The sequence below is a fragment of the Cetorhinus maximus genome, chromosome 20 (assembly GCF_964194155.1).
Source record: "Cetorhinus maximus chromosome 20, sCetMax3.hap1.1, whole genome shotgun sequence".
Classification (NCBI taxonomy): domain Eukaryota; kingdom Metazoa; phylum Chordata; class Chondrichthyes; order Lamniformes; family Cetorhinidae; genus Cetorhinus; species Cetorhinus maximus.
The window spans coordinates 49,753,451-49,774,771 of NC_135898.1; the positions used below are offsets into that span (position 1 = coordinate 49,753,451).

Below are 21,321 nucleotides of genomic sequence, written 5' to 3' on the forward strand. Positions count from 1 at the left end.
GCAGTAACTAATAACAGTGCAGGAAATGAAAGTCAATGTAATAAAAACTTTTTGAGATCAACAATAAATAAGTACTACACATATATTGTGGACTGTCTGAGCCTTTTAAAGTAATAATCATATCACTCTCTTGCTTAGGTTATTTATCCTGGGATTCTATGACCGAGCTGAACACATTCACTGTACTCTGGAGTTGAGCACCAGCGTTTGGAAAGAGAAGTCTAGAAGTTCCATCAAAACGGTATCTTCATTTACAATATTCCTGTTCTGAAGTGAAAGCGCCTATCATTGCTTTTCATATTGTCAACAGGAAATTTTTATGAAACAATGAACAAAAGAAATAGTTAATACCTAGCCCTGTACAAATAAGAGAACTTGTGCATTGCCAGGCTCATTCAGACTGAACCCACATAAATTTCACCCCTGAGTAACTCAAGCCATTACTAATTCATGCTTTCAAGAACTATTAAAATGTGTGATTTTTAGTGGCATGCTTTAGTTTTAGTTTCATGAATTTTTTCTTATTGAGGATAGATTTTACTTTCATTACTCTCGGGCATTTGCAGTTTTAAAACTCCATTGTGTGACTGCCAACCTATCTGGATGGATCATTCAGATTAAGGGACACAGTAGCAAGCTTGCTGTGTCTACCATTATCCCATGGGGGCGGGGGGTATGTGAAACAGGGTCAGACTTCACATAGGTAGGAACCTGCAGCTGCAGCTTGCTCAGACCACCCACTTCAAGTGTGGTGGCTCTGACCCAGTAACTATAGTGCACCTTAATGAAAATGTGACTTTGTTACAATATATTACGTACACATTACAACAGTTGAGAATTTTTGCACCTTTAGATTGTTAACAGTGAGACATTGTGTGTTTGCTGCATAAGACTTGTACGACTGTCACTGAACAAGTGACATTTGGCTATTTCATGTAGTCTGAATGTTTGTCTTGTCCATGGAATATTTTGCCCAGCAGAGGGCTATCTGGTCCTGACTCAGTTTCAGTCAGCTCTCATCATACTCTGTTTAAACACAATCCTTTGTCATCCCGTTATCGCTATTTGTTGCATAATTTTTATTTTTGCCATCAACAATTTCCAAATGCCCATTGATTCTCCAAGGATTTGTATCGTACCAGAAAAATCCAGCTGCAGAATCAAATGTAACATCTTAAGGATCAAACTTTCAAAGACAAAGTTCTTTTAAACGTTTGTTTTATATAGATATCTATGACATCTTGCCCAGTATAATTGCATTCACTGCCCACCCATCACAATGAATGGAAAACTCAAGGACTTTACATTGCATTTCAGTGTAATACTTCCCATTTTCAGCTGAGTTTTTAATACAGTGTAATATTATCTTATTCATGTGTGTGTGTCTGTGTACAACTGCTCTTTTTCATCAACAGTTTTGTATTTTGTCAACAACAACTTGCATTTATATAGTGCCTTTAATATAGTCAAACATTCCCAAGGTGCTTCACAGGAGTGTTATCAAAGAAAATTTGGCACCAAGCCACATAAGGGGATATTAGGTAAGTCGATAAAAGTCTGGTCAAAGAGATAAGATTTAAGGAACACTGTTATGATCTCGGTAAAGACAAATCACTTTTTTTCTAAAGTAGATGAAATTCAAAATCCCAGTTATTGGCTAAAAGAACAAAGCCACAAGATTCTATGGTTTAAGACAGAAACATTTTTACTATACAACAAAGCAAACACCAAATACTATCTGTCCTATGCTCTTAACATTCAGAACTAACATGAGTTAGACATGAATTAACGGGCAGCTGTGGTTAAATATAAACTATAAATTGCAAATTAAATGGCAGATACAATTAAGGCAGATCATACGAATTGGCTCAGCAGCCCACTCAAATTTTAGTGATCACAGTGAGTCATAAAGTCCTTCAAATTCAGACTTCCTCATGAGGAATTTCAGCTCCTCTCCTAGGAGCTAGCCTGATCCCCAGCCAACAGCAGCACACAGCCAACATAAGTTCTACATGTATGGTCTTCACCACAAATATCACACGTCTGTAGAGCCTGCTCAACTCTCTTGGATGGAGTAGATCCACACTGTTATCTTCAAGTAACAGAAACCGTGGCAGCAACTTAGGTTTCTTTATTCTCAGCTTCTAGATCTACTCTCTTCTTCTTGAGTATTTTTCAGCTTGTCTGTTCTGCCCCGGTGGACTCAACAGCTGACACTGCACAGCTTGGACTGATCTGTGCCCTTTTATATCTTTCAACAAGGCTTAGTTTCGATTTTCCAAATCTCGGCTAACTCCAGATTTCCTCAGAGACTGGGAAGTTCGGTTTCATTTGTGTTTACATTTTCTGCTTCCCTTTCTGTTTCATTTTCAGTTCAGTTTCTGTTTTCAGAGGTAGGTTCTGCCTCAAAAACATGTAAATTAAATCTAGAATATAGATTCCCTCAGAAAACCTTAAAACAGGTAAGAGAGGTGGAGAGTTGGGAGGAAATTCTAGAGTTGGAGCCTAGGCAACTAAAGGGCAATTAGGGGGGCAACAAATGCTGCCCACATCCTGTGAAAGAACAAAATAAAGTCCACCAACAGTGGAGTGATTAAAATCAAGGATGCACAAGAAGCCAGAACTGGAGGAGCACAGAAATCCCTGGGGGAGTCGTAGGGCTGGAGGAAGTTCCAGAGATAAGGGGTGAGGCTATGGAAGGATTTGGAAACAAGAATGAGAATTTTTAAATTGAGGCGATGACAGATCAGGAGTCAGTGTAGGTCACTGGGTGATGGATGAGGAAAACTTGGTGTGAGTTAGAATATGGACAGTAGAGTTTGGTTGAGTATGTTGGTTGTTTCTCTGTGAGCCACATAGAAAAGTACCATGAAACCTTGAAGGCAATAAGCTTAAACTCATGGCCCCATTACTGGTCACCTATCTCAAAGGGGGAGGGGATCTACAAGAAATGTAAGCAGCCTAAATGTAAACAAAACAGGAAACAAATAATAAAGGGAAGTCATTGATGGCAAAGGAGCGAATGGAACTTTAGAACAGGATTCCAAAAAGATGATAAAACAAAGTCAGAGGAAATCCTATCAAAAATGAGTTAAACTATCTGTACAGCAATGCACACAATGTAATAAAACAGCGGAGCTGGAAGCAATCATGTTGTGGGAGGAACCAGATATATTAGGGATTACTGAGACATGGCCCTGTGAAGCCAAGACTGGGGATTAAACATTGCAAGGTATAACATTTAGAAAAGATGGAGAAGGGGAAAAGGCGATATGGAGTCGCTATACATATTAAGGATGACAAAATGGCAACAGAAAAAAGGGACACAACCATCAGCAAGACAATATAATCTATATGGTAAAAGGTAATAAAAGATCAATCACAATAGTAGGTGTAGCCTAGATATCACCTAATAGTGGAAGGCAGATGGAGGAAGAAATATGCAGAAAAATCAGGAAATTGAGTAAAAACATAGAATAATAATCTGGGGGATTCCAAAACCCTTATATTAATTAGACAGAAGAGGTAGGTAAAGCAAATAAGTTCCAACAAGGTAAACAGGACTCTTTTCTTTCCCAATATGTAAAAAGCCCAATAAGGAAAGCTGATTATTGGATCTCGTAGCGGGGAATGAACAAGAGTGAATAATTCTAGTAAAAGTAGGGAAGCATCTAGGCAATAGTGACTATAATAACATATGCATTAAGATGATAATGGCGAAGGACACAAGTCTGATGAAAACCAGGTTGAGAAAAGTTGATTTTGAGGGGCTGAGAAAACTTGGGAAAATAAAATGGGCAACAATATTGGCAACCAATGAAGTAGAACGACAATGGGAAAGACTTAAAAACTATGTTCAACAGTGCAGAAAAATATTGTCTGCTAAAAGGAAAGAACAAACTAAACACTGATGAGACTCCATGGATAAGTAAAGGCATAAGGGAAAAATTGAGGGTAAGGCAAAAGGCATACATTAACTACATAGACAGCAGAGGAGTATCTGATAAGAGAGAATAAGAAGAAATTTGGAGAGGTCAAAAAAATTAGGAAGGCTAAGAGGAGCTACAAAATTAAATTATCAAGAAAAAAACAGTAAAATATTTATGAGGCACACCAATTACATAAGGCTGGGATGGGAATATGGCCATTAAGGGATAGACAGAATAATACCACAGGCAACGAAGAAGAGATGGCAGAAATATTAAATAATTATTTCACTTCGGTATTTACCAGGAAGCTAGAACAGATAGGCATGATATTGGATGACAAGATGAGGAATGAGATGCATATATTTGAAATTAAAAAGAAAAGAGGTGTATTAAAAGAACTAACTGAGAGAGGATAAAACCCCTGGTCCAGATGGATTGCATCCATGCATTTTAAAAGAATCTAGGGAAGAGATAGCAGAGGCATTACTACACATTTTTACTAATTCATTAGAAAAAGGTGTAGTGCCAGAGGGCTAGCAAATAGCTAACATAATATCCATATTTAAGAAGGGGAATGGAACATGTCCAGGGAATTAAAAACTGGTCAGCTTAACATCAGAGATAGAAAAGTAATGGAATCCCCACTAAAGGAGACAATAGAAGAACATCTAGAAACTAAAAATATAATAATGAGTAGCAGCATGAATTTCAAAAGGGTAAGGTGTCTCAAAAAATTTGAGCAGGTGAAGCTAGCCGTTTCGCATTGCTACTATGCAGTAGCAACACAAATGGCATTCTCCATTAACAGGATGCTGCCGTCAAGCCAAAAAGACGTTCTGCCTACCACACAAATGAGTAATGTGGTATATGAATTTCAGTGCCAGTGTGATGCCAGGTATGTAGGCCGTACATCCTGACAAGTGGCGGATCATATCAAACAGCATGTTCCTTCGGCTGCTTGCAACAGACAGTACCCAACCAGCCCGTGCTTGCAAAACTCGAAACATAATGTCCAACACTAGATGTGACTGTGATTGGACAGCACTTGCTAAACAATCCTGATTGTGCTAAGCATTACACTGACAACCAACTTAAGGTTATCAGCCAGGCTCACAGTGTGGTTCACTCATGTGTGCTAGAAGCTATATATTCACACAGGGCCCTGTCCTTTGCAGACAAAAGGAATATGTCCACGATTGCGCCTTTTTTAACCAAACAAAAGCTTGGGGACGGCCATTCCCTGGTTCATTCCCATGGAAATGCCTTGATCAATCAGAGTCAATCTGTATGGTTTGAAGTTAAACAAGATTGGCAGTTAATTGTTCCCTGGTGTATTCTCCTTGGCAATGCCTCTACCAGGTAGGGTCCACTTGTGAACCAATCAGCACTATTTTCTCATGCAGTATATATTGTTGTTCCTTTTACAATTGGTATTCTTGCAAATCTGTCCTGATGACTGCGAAACGAAGAGCTTCGACAGTGTGTCTGTTTTTCAGCAATTACTGTAGTGGAAGATAATGAAAATAATCATCAGAAAGCTAGTAAGAAAAAAAAACAAACTGGAAACCCTAAACATGGCTCTGTGCATCCAAATGTAATTTATATTTCTATTTTTTAATGTTGGGGGCAATAACCTCTTGTAAACAGCTAGTGGCAGTATGATACAACCGAGGGAGAGTTTTCAAAGGTTTGAGAAATGTATGTCACAGGCTTCTACAATCCTACAAATGAAGTCTAGACGTGACAATCCTGATTTCAAATAACATTGCCATGTTTTGTCCCTTCTGACTTTTAACTAAATGTAGTTTTATTCACAAATTAACATGTGCTGTAATTATACCCTTTCAGTCTCTTGACATGTAATACTGTAATTATCTTAATGCATTGGTAATGAGCAACCTTTTCTTTTAAATGTCATGTACTAAATACTATCCAGCTGTTTCAGTTTTTACGTGGGTACTTTAGCAAATTACCTAGTATTCTTGTCCTGTTCCTATTCAGTTTTCTTAAGGTAAGTTGATTATTTTTCCCCCTCATTTATATTTTTATATTTTGTTTTATTTTCATATGAACATTATGTCATGGAAGGGAACCAGTTGAGGACATTTTCTGTTTAAGGAGTTCATGGGCAGAGTGGTCAGATAAACCTGCTCCATCCTGTGGTATTATTCCTTTTTGTTTTCTTTTTGTTGACGATAAGTTTCTCTCTAGTTTTTTACGTCAAGAAAAATTTGCAATCACCAATTATTGGGCTCTGCTTAACTGGACAGGTCCACCAAATTTTCTGCTGGTCAATTTCCTTTAATCTATTTGTAGTTTAAATTGGCAATATTCTCACTATTTTATTTTATACACCCCATGGAGCAGCAGTCCACCCTAATCAGACTAACTTTGGTCAACACAGCCTTGATGCTAGCTCCAGGGTGACCGACTCTGAGGAAATTAAATAAGGGACGCTTCAATCTGGTGATATGGGTAGTTAGTGTTGGTGAGACCAGGGTGGGGAAGTGGGGGCTTGATAATCATCCACTCCGTTGAAGAATTAAGTTCCATACACATGGTACCATCTAACAACTGATGATTTGTACCCCCAGAAAGAATTGTAGCCTTTTTACTGCAGTTGTACAGTCGTCAAGGCTGCATTCATTATTAATAGCAGTGTACATCATTTCCATGCTGGAAGGTTAAGGCAACAAAGATGACACGCTTAAAAGATAGAGTTCCTGTCTGGGGAAATTAGAATGTGCCTTCTCAATCCCCCCAGTGCTGGGCATGCTGCCCCACCCCCCACTAGTGCTCAGCGTGCCGCTCCCCCCCTCAGTGCTCAACGTGCCGCTCCCCCTCCAGCATTGGACCCCAGTGACCTCTTTGAGTTTCTGAGATAGCAATATAACACAGGATGAATTCCAATTGAACAACAAAGGATTACGCCAGTGCTTTGCGAACTATTTTTCAATGCGATCCCTTTTTTAACTCTCCGCTACCTCCTCAAAGGCAATTAGGAATGGGCAACAAATGTTGGCCTTGCCAGCAATGCCCATATCCCATGAAAGCATATAAGCATATATAAAAAAAAACTCTTTAACAGATGCCAGCAAAAACAAAGCCATAATGAAGCAGCATAGTAACATTCAGTATATAATTATTAAAGTTTGCATATTATAGATCAACATATAAATATAAATATGAAAATCTGTTTTTTAAGTACTTGTAAAATGTTATTATTTGTATAACTGAATAGAATTAGCTATATAAATACAGTGGCTACAAGAGCAGGTCAGAGGCTAGGAATCCTGCAGCAAGCAACTCACCTTCTGACTCCCCAAAGCCTGTCCACAAACTATAAGGCACAAGTCAGGAGTGTGATGGAATACTCCCCACTTGCCTGGATGAGTGCGGCTCCAACGAGACTCAAGAAGCTCGACACCACCCAGGATAAAGCAGCCCGCTTGATTGGCACCCCATCCAAAAACATTCACTCCCTCCAGCACAGTGGCAGCAGTGTGTACCATCTACAAGATGCACTGCAGGAACTCACCAAGGCTCCTTAGGCAAGCTCGCAACCACTACCATTTAGAAGGACAAGGGCAGTAGACATATGGGAACACCACCAACTAGAGGTTCCCCTCCAAGCAACTCACCACCCTGACTTGGAAATATATCACCATTCCTTCACTGTTGCTGAGTCAAAGTCCTGGAACGTCCTCCATAATAGCACTGTGGGTGTTCCTACACCATATGGACTGCAGCAGTTCAAGAAGGCAACCATCACCACCTTCTCAAGGGTAGTTAGCGATGGACAATGAATACTGGCCTAGCCGGTGATGCCCGCATCCCCTAAATGAATTAAAAAATACATGCTTACAGAGGTTTCAGCCAAGTTCTCCGTATTTCCTGGTGACTGGTCTCAGTGAAGCCCCTCTGCCCCTAGCCCTCCGCACAGACATTGTGATCAGCCCCTCTCTCTCCACGACCCAGACCCATCTTCCCAAACCTCCCTCCCCCCCCCCCCCACCCCTTTCCCCCAATTGGCTAGGGCTGCCCGATGCCGTCGAGACACAGGCTCTACTGCTCTAATGCACCCCCGCCCACCCCCATATCCCCAGGCCTGCTGGTTGCTGAGCCCCATTGAGACTTGGGCTGCAGCGCTGCGCTATTCCCTCTTTTCCACCCACAGTGCACCTGCGCAAACACCAAAGATACAAGGGCAGCAGCAAGATGAAACTCCCAGTTGCTGCCTGTGAAAGTCCCTCAGTGAGCCAATGAACAGGACATAGGACAAAATGTAAAATTACTGGATGGTCCTGTAAAATATAAGACAGTCAATCACCCTGCTCATTTCCAGTTGTACAAGTTGTACAATGAGGCATCATAGTAACATTCAGTATATAATTATTAAAGTTTGCATATTATAGAGCGTTAGAAGTTCGCACAATGAGTCAGTGCGCACCTACGATGGCACTGAACTTTGCTGCCTTCTATTATTGTACAATTTGTTGAATCTTTACGAGTGCCTTAAAGCTGACTAATTTGCTGGAAGGCTGCCAAAATGTTATCCTAGTGTAGGGATACCTCTGGTTTTAGTTCTGCACAGAAATACTCCGCCACTTCCAGGCAGGGAGCATTTGCAAGAAATTTTGTAAGGTTATGAGGCACCACATAATTTATTTTAGCATGGGTCATAAATTGGCCCATCAAAGGGTTTTAACTCCCATTTGAGTTTTACCGGTATTGATTTCAGTGATGTGACCAGGTTGCTGACTGGTACTCGAATCATTTTATACCTTCTCCTGACTCAATTAGGCAAAGAACGAATAGTGCAGGTAGAACTAAACCTTTAATATTGTAGGGTAAGGGGAATAATCTTGTTGCAGCACATATGAAACAGGAGCAGAAGTAGGCCATTCGGCCCCTCGAGCCTGCACCACCATTCAAGAAGACCATGACTGATCTGTTTGTGTTTCAAATTCTACATTCCCATCTACCCCTGATAACCTTTGATTCCCTTGCCTAACAAGAATCTATCTACCTCTGCAATAAAAATATTCAGTGACCCTGCTTGTACTGCTTTCTGAGACAGAGAGTTCCACAGTTGCACAACTGTCTGAGAGAAAAAAATTCTCCTCATCTCTGCCATATAAGGGCGACCCCTAATTTCAAAACAGTGCCCCCTAGTTCTGGACTCACCCACCAGAAGGCACATCCTTTCTACGTCCACCTTGTCATGACCATCCAGGATCTTATATACTTCAATCAAGTCACTCCTCACTCTTCTAAACTGCAGTGGGAACAAGCCCAGCCTGTGCAACCTATCCCCATAAGACAACCTGCTCATTCCAGGAGTATCAATCTAGTAAACCTCCTCTGAATTGCCTCCAGCACATTTACATCCTTCCTTAAATAAGGAGACCAAAGCTACACATAGTATTTGAAATACAGCCTCGCCAACGTCCGGTATAACTGAAGCATAACATCCTTACTTTTTATATTCAATTCCTCTCATAATAAAGGAGAGCATTCCATTAGCCTTCTTTAATTCATGCTGTACTTGCATACTAACTTTTTGTGACTCATGTACAAGAACACCTACATCTCTCTTTCTTACCTATCTTAGTGTCACCTGCACATTTAGCTACCATGCCTTCGCTCTGCTCATCTAAGTCATTGATGTAAATTGTAAAAAGTTGAGGCCCCAGCACAGACCCCTGCGGGGCCCCACTAGTCACATCCTGTCAATCAGAAAAAGACCCATTTATGCATACTCTGTTTTTTGCCAGCCAGCCAATCCTCTGTCCAGGCTAATATGTTACCCCCTACACCATGAGCATTTATTTTCTGAAATAACCTTTGATGTGGCACCTTATCAAATGCCTTCTGGGAAAACCAAGTACGGTACATCTTGCACATGTTACTCCTTCAAAGAACTCCAATAAATTGGTTAAACATGATTTCCCTTTCACAAAACCATGCTGACTCTCCCTGATTACCTTGTGTTTCTCTAAATGCCCAGCTATAACCTCTTTAATGATCGACTCTAACACCTTCTCCACAACAGACTTCAAGCTAACTGGCCTATCATTTCCTGTTTTCTGCCCCCCTCCCTTCTTAAATAGAGGGATTATATTTGCTACTTTCCAGTCTGATGGTTCCTTTCCAGAATCTAGGGAATTTTGGAAAATTAATGCATCTTCTATCTGATTAGCTACAACTTTTAAGACCCTAGGATAAAGTCCACCTGGACCTGGAGACAGTGGGTAAGATTTCCACGTATTCATATCAATGGGTGAAAACTCTAGTGCAGTGTCCCAGGCTCCATTTGTGTGAGAGAAAGAAAGAAAGAAAGTAAAATAGTGCTTTTCACGACCACTTGGGTCTCAAAGCGCTTCACAGTCTATGAAGTATTTTTTTGAAGTGTCGTCACTGTTGTAATGTAGGAAATGTGGCAGGTAATATGCACTTAGCAACCTCCCACTTGGAGCAATGTGATAATCTGTTTTTTGTGATGTTGACTGAGGGATAAATGTTGGCCAGGGTACCAGGCATAACTTCCCTGCCACTCCTCCAAAATTCGTGCATGGAGATAGAATTCCTTCACAGAATGGGGAAGCACAATATGCCAGTCATTGTTTAATTTGCTACTTTTATGTTCACAACCTAATAAAAAAAAGTTTCAAAGTCAGCCAAGAATTATGGCTAGATAATATTAAATAAAAATCCAGGCCAAATATCAGGAAAGCCTTTACCAAGTGATAAATGTTTGGAAGAATCTGTTAAACGGGTCAAATAGAGTTAACAATTTGAGGTTATTCAGAATGCAATTAGATTCTGTGAGAATGTAATAGAGGGGTAAAGTTTGGGCTGAATGGCCATTTCTTGCTCTAGCTCTAATTACTGAGTAGTTACTTTGCTAATCTTGCTCAGTTCTATAGTATTGGATTCAACTGCAGCAAATGTTGGATGTAATTTAGCCCAATGTTGAGCAAGTGGAACCTGGCAAAAACAGACAAAAGTATAAAATATTGCATAATTGGGGTGGGCTTTCAGTTGTTAATCTGTGAAAAATAAAGTAGCAATATAATGTCCATGGTTTCACTCCATATGTTAAAATTTTCAAAAGCTACTTCATATTCCCAGTGAATCAGCCAGAAGATCTTTGTGAAATGGACTTCAACTCAGTGCTACAGATAAAGCTCTGTATATTTTGTTTGATTGACAGGTAAAGATTTACTAAGTGTCCATCTGGTTGTGTGCTTTGGTTTTTATTATCAGTCCTATCCTGCCTTCTAGTCATTGCTGTTTTCAAACAGCTTTGAGCACAACAAAGCTGGATTACACAGAGTGTTTAGATTGAAGAGCAGACATGCTGTACATTGATAAACGGAACCAGCCTCAAAAATAAAAGCTTGTCTTTGTTATGGAGTTTTGCAACTGTGGTTTACCTTGATTGTAAAAGCCTTGTTGGTTTTGAGGACACAAGACCTTATTTATGTAGTTGACCCCACTTTTCTTCATCCCCAGGAACTGGTCTAGTCTAAATAACTTCAATCCCTCGTGTAGCCAAATAGCAGTTACAAAGCTGTGCAAATATCCAGTTTGCACTTGACCAGGGTGATTTCGATCAAGTAATATAGTTCAAACAGGGACTAAAAAAAGGCACAAAGCAGATGGTGGCTTGCACTATCCTTTTCAGGTTTAAATTGAAAGATTGTTCCACTGCGAACAATTTTTTTTTTATCATAGTAAGTATGTTACAGAGCTCCCACTCCAATGAATTCAAACTACGATTTTGCAACAAATTTCTGAATAGTAAAATAATCTCCTTTTAGGACCTGTGCATGCCATTGCCTCATAGGTCAATCAACACTTGATGATAACTTTGGTGTATCCCTAAGCTGGTTGAGAAGAGGGTCCAGAGAAAAGAGAGGCTAGAAAATCCTGCACTCCCTGAGCCCACTGTCTTCATCTGCAGCAAATGTGACAAAGACTGCCATGCCAGAGTGGGACCCCTCACTCACACCAGGCCATGTTTAACACCAAGTTGACCACCAAGGTGGAAACCATCATCTCCCAGACTGAGGGCCCCTGAGGATTCCTAAGGTTCTGTGGTCATGTTGTCTCCAGTAATTGTTTTGATGCACTTCTATAATTTATACTAGAAGATAAACTGAATTCTTCCTCCACACTGGTAAGCAGTAGGAAAGAGAAGTTGAAGATTGTATTAGATTAAAGAAAGAGGCTCATAATGTTGCCAAAAAGAGTAGTAAGCCCGAAGAGTGGGAAGATTTTAGAATTTAACAAAGGATGATCAGGAAATAGATAGTGAGAAAAGGGGATATGAGAGTAAACTAGCAAGACACATAAAAACTTCTATAACTATGCAAAAAGGAAGAGATTAGTGAAAGTAAACATTGAGTCCCTTAGAGGCATAGACAGGAGAAATTTTAAGAGAATAAAGAAATGGCAGAGACATTGGCCCAAATCTTCCAATATAGGGAGAGGCCTCTAAGACTACTTATGTCGCTGCTGCATGTCAAGATACTGAGGAATACCCAACGCACACATACCTGCGGTGCTTATGTAGGAAATTTAAACTTCCAATTGCTGGTTTTACTCTGCCTAAGTTGCTCTGCAGTTCCTAGGGATCAGAAAGCCTGAACCATGGAGACTTAGACTGTTTACCCTTTACTTATCTGTTTTTTACATGGGTTTACTTAGAGCTTTTCATAGCAGGTATAAAGCCAGCATAAGCATAAGTAAATCATCTGGAGTGTTAAAGATTTACAGCACCGTATGAGTTGGGGTGTTGGTTCGCATTTTCGTGGGCTGAAGGAGGGGTAGGAATACTGTTGGGGGAGTGAGGGAGGGGGGTGATAAACACTGTCCAGGGGTAGAGAGAGGGGCGGTCAACACTGTCAGGGTGGGTTGAGGAAGGGGGCCGAACACTGTTGGGGATGGGGGGAAGTGAAGGAGGTGGGGTGAACACTGTCCGGGGCAGGGGTGAAGGGTGGTGAACACTGTTATGGGGTGAGGGAAGGGGAGAACACCGTCAGGGGACTGAAGTGTGAGTGAACATTGTTGGGTGAGTGAGAGAGGGTTGGACACTGTCGGGGGGTTGGGGGGGTGGGTGGTGAGGGAGGGAGCAGAGCGCTGTCAGGGTGAGGGAGGGAGTGAACACTGTCAGGGTGGTGCAGTGAAGGAGGGGGAGGTGAGTGAGGCAGTGAACAATATTGGGGTTGAGGGGAGCTGAGCATTGTTGGAAAGGTGAGGGCGGGTGAGCATTGTCACAGGGGTGAGGGGGTTTAGCACTGTTGGTGAGAGGGGAAGTTGTGCAGTGTAGGAGGCAACAGCTCCATTTAAAGCAATGTAAAACATTAAACTGAAGACAGACCTTAAGGGGCAAGTCTTCAGTTCATGATGAGAAAAGTGGGTGTCGCTGAACTGGAATTATGCTGGACAATTGGTCACCTATCTCTGTTCATCCCTGCTTCCATGCTGGAGCCAGCATCATAAGGTGCAAAAAATCAAGCTTAAGATAATAAATGGACAGATTAAATCCCAGTGAGTGTCCGATTCTTCGATGCTGACTGGAATGATCTGGGTCATTAAATTAATACTTTTATTTGTCTACGTCATTAAATTAATACTTTTATTTGTCTACACATTTGATGACTGGAATGATCAGAGTCAAACTAATACTTTGTATTTGTCTACATGTTAGAAAACACTAAAAAAATAAATTTCTGAAATAGTGGGGAATGAGGAACCTAAAGAAATTAGTAATTGTAAAGAAATAATACTAGAGAAATAGAACTGAAGGCCAACAAATTCCTTGGACCTGATGGCCTACGTCCTTGGGTTTTATAAAAGGTGGCTACAGAGATATTGGGTACATCAGTTTTCATCTTCCAGAATTCCCTAGATTTTAGAGTGGTCCACATGAAGTGGAAGGTAGCAGATGTAATCTTGCTGTTCACCAAATGTAATCCTAGGTCCAAACATCTCCAGCTGCTTCATCAATGACCTTCCATCATAAGGTCAGAAATGGGGATTGTGTAATCATCAGCAAACATGTTAAGCACCATTCGAGATTCCTCAGATACTGAAGCAGTCCATGTCCAGGCATAGACTGACAAAAGTGGTGAGTAACATTTGCACCACACAAATGAGGTCAGAAATGGGGATTGTGTAATCATCAGCAAACATGTTAAGCACCATTCGAGATTCCTCAGATACTGAAGCAGTCCATGTCCAGGCATAGACTGACAAAAGTGGTGAGTAACATTTGCACCACGCAAATGCTAGTCAATGAATCTAACCATCGCCCCTTGACATTCAATGGCGTTACCATCACTGAATCCTCCACTATCAGCATCCTGGGAGGTTACCATTAATCGGAAACTGAACTGGACTAGCCATATAAATACTGTGGCTACAAGAGCAGGTCAGAGGCTAGGAATCCTGCAGCAAGTAACTCAAATCCTGACTCCCAAAAGTCTGTCCTCCATCTACAAGGCACAAGTCAGGAGTGTGATGGAATACTCCCCACTTGTCCACTTGCCCGGATGAGCTCTAACAACACTCAAGAAGCTGGACACCTTCCAAGAGAAAGCAGCCTGCTGATTGGCACACCATTTACAGACATTCATTCCCCCAACCACCAACACACAGTGACAGCAGTGTGCACCATCCACAAGATGCACTGCAGGATCTCATCAAACCCACGACCGCTGCCATCTAGAAGGACAAGGGCAGCAGATACCTGGGAATGCCATACCTGTAAGTGCCCCTCCAAGCCACTCATCATCCTGACTTGGAAATATATTGCTGCTCTTCAACTATCACTGGGTCAAAATCCTGGCACTCCCTCCCCAACAGCACTGTGGGTGTACCTACACCACATGGACCGCAGTGGTTCAAGAAGGCAGCTCACCACCACCTTCTCAAGAGCAACTAGGGATGGGCAATAAATGTTGGCCTAGCCAGTGACGCTCACATCCCATGAACAAATAATAAAAATAGAATGAGGGAAGAGGGCAAATAGGAAACTATAGGCCACTTAGCCTGACCTGAATAGACAGGAAAATGCTAGAATCTATTATTAGGGATGTGGAACAGGGCAATTAGAAACTCATAATATGATTTGGCAGAGTCAACACAGATTTATGAAAAGGAAATAGTTAATTTTTTGAAGTTGTAACTAGCAGGATGGAGAAGGGGGAACACATGGACGAAATGTATTTGCGTTTTCATGAAGCATTTGATAGCATGCTGCCTCAGAGGGCATTAAAGAAAATTAAGGTTCATGGGATTGATATTAGCATGGTTTGAGGATTGGTAATGGGTAGAATAGAGTAGTAATAATTGGAACATTTTCAAGTTGGCAGGCTGTAACTAGTGGGGTATCACAAAGATCAGTAAATCAGTGACTTAGTTCAGCCACCAAGTGTAATGTATTCAAGTTTGCTGACAATACAAAGTTATGTGGGAAAGTGAATTATGAGGAGGATGTAAAGATGCTGCAAAGAGATTTAGACAGGTTAAGTATGAGGTCAAGACCGTAGCAGATGGCATTTAATGTTGAGAAGTGTCCAGTTAGGAAAAATAGAAAAGCAGAATATTTCTATAACTGGTGAAAGATTGGGAAATTTTGGTATTCAGAGGGAATGGGAGACCTTGTAGATGAATCACAGAAAGTTAACATTCAGGTACAGCAATCAATTATGAAAGCAAATAGTATTCGAGCCTGTATTACAAAAGGATTTGAGTACAAGAGTAGAGAAGTCTCCCTGCAATTTTACGGGGTCTTGGTGAGACCGCACCAGGAGCACAGTGTATAGCTCTGGCCTCTTTACCTAAAGCAGGATATACTTGTCCAAAGGAGGAGCGTAACAAAGGTTCTATGGACTGATTCCTGGGATGATGAGACTGTCCAGTGAAAGGAGATTGTGTAGACTAGGCCTATATTTCCTAGAGTTTAGAAGAATGAAATGTGATTTCATTGAAACGTATGAAATTTTATAGAGGTATGACAAAGTAGATGGTTCCCCTGACTTAGGAGTCAAGAACAAGGGGTCACGGTCTCAGATTAAGAGACCGGCCATTTAGGACTGACCTGAAAGATTTCTTCACTTCACTGGAATTCTCTGAGAGAGAGCTGTGGCTGCTCAGCCATTAAGAACATTCAAGAGAGAGATTGATAGATTTTTGGATACCAAGGCAATCGAGGAATATGGAGGTAGTGCAAGAAGGTGGAGTTGAGATAATAGATCAGCCGTGATCATCTTGAATGGCAGAACAGACTCAAAGGGTCAATGACCCACTATTATTATTTCAAATATTTACAGTACATTCACTTTTCATTGGTGTTTATTTATTTATTTATTTCTAGCGGGGCAGAAATCAAATGCAATATGGAATCATATTGAGCAAAGCTGTATGGGAAAACAGCTAATAAACATTCCGTGTTGAGCAAAATTCCTTGCAGCTAGTTATAATTTCTGTTTAATCTCTGTTCGGGTCTTCAGGTGAGGCTGATTAGGATTAGAATATTTTCTTTTGGAAATGTCACATTTCCTTTCATCACTTGCTGCTTAGAACATAAATTTGAATTAATGACATTTTCATTCCAGTTGTAGGTAAAGCTTTAGTCAGTAAATTAGGTTTAGAAAAGTATAGTGAGATGCTGTAATGAGACAGGCATCCAAAAAAAACCAGTCACTGCAGGGCTTCTGTTTTATTCAAGTACATCTGAGCAAGATGGAGGAGGATATTTTATTTTCTGTAGCCCTATTTATGCCTTTCCACTGCACCAAATGAGTTTACTCTTTGAAGCTTGCTTGTAGAACTTAACTGATATGACAAAGAGCATGAGTTCCAGGACTCCCCCAAACCATAATCTGCTACATTTTGTAAAATTAAAGATTCTTCTTGTTAGCTAACTCCAAAAAAAGAAACTTTTTTTGTGATCTTGTATTTAAAAATCTAATGTTTTTCTGAATGTATGTTTTGTGTTTTTCTTAATTCTGACCTTTTGGGTTTCAGTGTGTCTCCACCTGCCTTTCTGTGTGTCTCTATCTCTCTGTGTCTTTGTCTCACTCCATTTGTCTGTCTTTGATTAGACTGTCTATCCATCTTCATCTTCCCACCACCATCACAACGCCGCACCCCCCCCCCCCCAACCTCCTTCGCACAGTCTTGTATCACATAGATGGCTACATGGTCATCAAGTACTTTTTCTAGATCGGTGCTATTTTTGAATGATTATTCGGCAGATGGGCTCAAGTGCAGGGGTTTGAGTCCTCCATGGATTATATTTTTCCCCCCTTGCTAAAACCTTGCACATCAGAACACAGGAAATGGCACATGATCCTAGAGCTTACCATTCCTTGAATATAGTGCAACAAAGCAATGCGCTACGGACAAACGGTTTTTTAATAAGGAGCATATAGTGGGCGAAGGACCTGTAAAATGTAAGAGGTTTCAATAAATTTGCATTATAAAGCTGGCCCGGATCAAATTGTAACTTGGTGAATAAGTAGATCTGGGAATTTAAAGTCCCAGATTTCGCTGGAGCAGGACATCTAATGGCATGCACCCCACCTCTCCTCCCCCCGACAATTAGTCTTACTTTTTAAAAAGAGGAATTTTTAATTTTACAAAATATGGCAGAGTAAAATCCTTATGGTTTGGGGGAGTCCTGAAGCTCATGTTCTTTGTCGTGTCCGTTAAGTTCCACAAGCAAGCTTCAAAGAGTAAACTCATTTGGCCCAATTTTTTTTCCCCTGCAAGTTGCCGAAGTGCAAGTTAATGATGGCAAGACAAGGTCAATGTGGCACCTGAGACCAACAGCCTATTCACTTAGTCAATGATATTTAACATTAGAGAGAAAACAGCAACAACCCAGAAAGAAATACAGTGAATTAGAGTCAAATCAGGAACAGAAAGAGAAATGAGGAGAGGGGAAGAAATACTGGACTAAGAGGAAAAAAAGAGACACGGGAAAACAAAGAAAAAAAATATTTAAAAACACACATCTCCAAGAACAATTTACTACCTGTTGAAAGTGGGAAGTAAACATAGGGTGGAATTTTCCATGCCCACTGGCATTGGGCGTGCTCAGCGGCGTAAGCAGACAATATGGCGAGAAGGCCAGAAATCGGTTTCATGACGTTGTGAAACCAGTTTGCAATCATCTGCCCAGCCCATCGATGGCGGACCGCATTCCCCACTATCAGATATCGGGAACCTCAGTGTAATACATCTGCTTATCATTATAAGGCCAGCCCACCGGAATTATTCAAGCCGGTGCAGAACACATTTTGACAAGTGTGAAGTGCAGAAGTCAGGACTTAGCCAGGGCCTTGCTCACATCGCGGACATCTGAGGAGCAGAAGCTGCTGGAGCCCAACGGCAGCAGCACACTGGAGAAACGTCCATGGCATGCTGGGTGGATTCTCATGGACATGGCGCTGCCGCAAAACAGCCTACGGAAGTTGGAAAATCACCTTTGAGGGACTGCTTACAACGGATGATGGTCAAGGGGCTGGAGAGGAAGGTCCAGCTGTGTTTGGAAGAGGAAGCTGTAACGGTGGGGGGGAGGGTGAGGGGTGCTGGGGCTGGTGGGAGAGGAAAGTCTAGGGTAGATTGGGAGAAGAAGAGGTGTCAGGATGGAGTGAGGTTGGGCAGAGGAAAGAGGGCTTCAGGATGGGGTGAGGTTGGGACGGGGAAATGAAGGTGCCACGATGGGGTGAGGTTGGTGGGGTGGAATGAAGGTGTCACAATGGGGTGAGGTTGGTGGGGTGGAATGAAGGTGTCACAATGGGGTGAGGTTGGTGGGGTGGAATGAAGGTGTCAGGATGGGGTGAGGTTGGTGGGGTGGAATGAAGGTGTCAGGATGGGGTGAGGTTGGTGGGGTGGAATGAAGGTGTCAGGATGGGGTGAGGTTGGGATGGGGGGAATGAAGGTGTCAGGATGGGGTGAGGTTGGTGGGGTGGAATGAAGGTGTCAGGATGGGGTGAGGTTGGGATGGGGGGAATGAAGGTGTCAAGATGGGGTGAGGTTTGGATGGGGGAGAATGAAGGCGTCAGGATGGAGTGGGGAAGGGAGTATGGGGGGAGGATGGGCTAACTGAAGAAGACAGCAACTGGGGAGGTAATGTAAGGGGGGTTGGAAGGTGTAGGGGAAGGAGTCCAAAGAGGGGAGGGAGCCTGTGGGAAGGAAGGATTGCAGAGAGAGAAGGGAGTAAAGCTGAAGAAAGAAGTAAGGGTGTCTGAAGGAGCCAGGAAGGGAGAAGGACTAAGCGGGGGTGGTGGTGGGGTGGACCGCCCCACCCTAACACCTTCATTCCCCTCTCCCAACCTCACCCCATCCTGATACCTTCAATCCCCCCTCCCAACCTCACCCCACCCTAACACCTTCATTCCCCCCTCCCAACCTCACCCCATCCTGATGCCTTCATTCCCCCCAACCTCACCCCATCCTGACACCTTCACTCCACCCCAGGGATGGAGGTTGGGGGGGTGGGGGGGGGGGGGGGGGTGGACGCGAGGCGATGTCCAGGTGAGCATGCAAGGGAGGGCTCTGATGAGCCTATGACTGTCTCCTGGGGAGCAAACTGAGGGTGGGTGTAGTACGAGGGAATGGTGAGAATGACCAAGGGCAGAGTGAGGCGGGAGGGTGAGGGTTCGACAGTAGCAGTAGAAGGGATGCCGAGGGTGGTATGTGCGGACTCGGAGGCAGACACGGACCCTGGGGGTGGGAAGGAAGAGGTCAGGGAGTTTAATGTGGATGGGGGTGGGATTTTTGGGAAGAAAGGGAACGTGCACATTCACCTGGAAACCCCCTAAGGTAAAGGGTTGTGGCTGGTAGCTCACGGAGGGGAGGTAGAAGGTGATGCCAGCGGGGTCAACAGTGAGGGGGGAAAGGAAATGGGCGACTGGGGGAGGAGATAAGACGAGGGAGCGCATGAAAAACCAAATCAAGACCATGCTGTCCAAATTGAAAGTGAAATGACAGTCGTGGTGGGCAATATCAGGTGCTGCATTGGAGTGTGATCATTAGGTGGGCCAAGATGCAGGTCAGCTCAGATGGACAACTGAAAGTGAACCCCAGCAGCCGCTTTGAAAATGCTCAAGACATTGAGGCGTGTATGATGCGTGAAGGATCTGCATGAGTGGAAGAGTGCTTGCAGGAGGCTCCGAAAGACCCTGTCTCACTCTCACTTCTCCCTCCAGAATCAGTCATTGGCCAGCTGCTCCCTCTGCAGTGACAGAGGATGAGGTTGAGGGGCTCATAGGCAAAAGGGACTCGAAGAGAGAGGACAGCCTCTGAGATTACTGATTGATGGCCCAGGGCTGACCAGCTGCCGCCCCTCCTCCTTTTGTGTGGCCGGGGGTCCCAGCCTGACTCCTTAAGGGAGGGAGCGCTTGGAGGGACGTCGAGGTGCCCTGTTTCCCCCTTGTGTTGCCACTGCAGGAACTTGCCCATGGCTCCCGTGAAAAAAATGCAGATCTGCACCCATCTCCACGTTCTGCTGGACCAGGGTCTCCATGGCGTCCGCCACCCCCGATGGAGACCTCCATACGCGCACATGTGAGCACCACTTCATCAGAGTTCAGGCGGACGTACTCCTCTGACTTATGTGCCACTCTGTTGAAGGCTTCCAACAGCTCTTCATGATGTTCCCACGCCTTCTGCTGACTCTCCAGGATGAGTTGGAAGGCCAAATTCAGAGGCTCATCATCTGACTCGGACCTCACAGATGCCTGATCCCCAGCAGTCCTCTGATTGCTGGGGAGCTCGGCTGAGCCTACGTCCTCCTGCTGCGGACACGTGTCGTGTGGTGACCACCAGATTGTGAACCTGAGCCTGCTCTAGATCTAGGTCCCACCAAGGTGTGTGTCTCTGTGCTGGTGGAGGGTGTGGGTAAGCGCTGTGACCGGTCTTCCAGGTTACTTATTTCCAGCTCTTCGATGGAGGAGGTGTCCTCTTGGCTGGAGGTGAGGAACTGGATGGAGCTGAGGGACTGGCTGGCTGAGGGTGTCGGTCGCTTGGCAGAGTTCCCTGTGAACCAAAGTAGAGATAATTAGTGTATGTCAGCATAGTCAAAAGCAGGAGAGAGAGCACTCACATTTGCGTTGAGAGGGGGATGATGTGGTGCAGGATCCTCATGAGGGTGTTCGCCGCCGACCTCACCGTAGGCACGGTCCATGTCCTTACAAGTCAGTGTGATAGCACACTCCTCAGTGAGTGAGGGACCTAATGTGGGCCGCTCCACCCCCGGGTCTGGGACCTCTTCCTGCTGATATGAGCAGGCATCTCCTGCATGGAAACAGATGGAGAGGGTGTGAGCAGGACACATGGCACTGCTTGGAATGTTTGTGTGATGAGCAGG

The 21,321-nt window shown here is 43.2% G+C and overlaps 1 protein-coding gene across 1 annotated transcript in view; it reads left to right on the forward strand.

Annotated features, from left to right (window-relative positions):
* The window catches only part of pdzd8 (PDZ domain containing 8), a 205,203-nt gene that overhangs the window by 104,243 nt on the left and 79,639 nt on the right, over positions 1–21,321 (forward strand). The window contains exon 3 of the mRNA XM_078564649.1: positions 139–241. Coding sequence (XP_078420775.1) covers positions 139–241 — 103 coding nt within the window. The remainder of the gene's footprint in view (positions 1–138; positions 242–21,321) is intronic.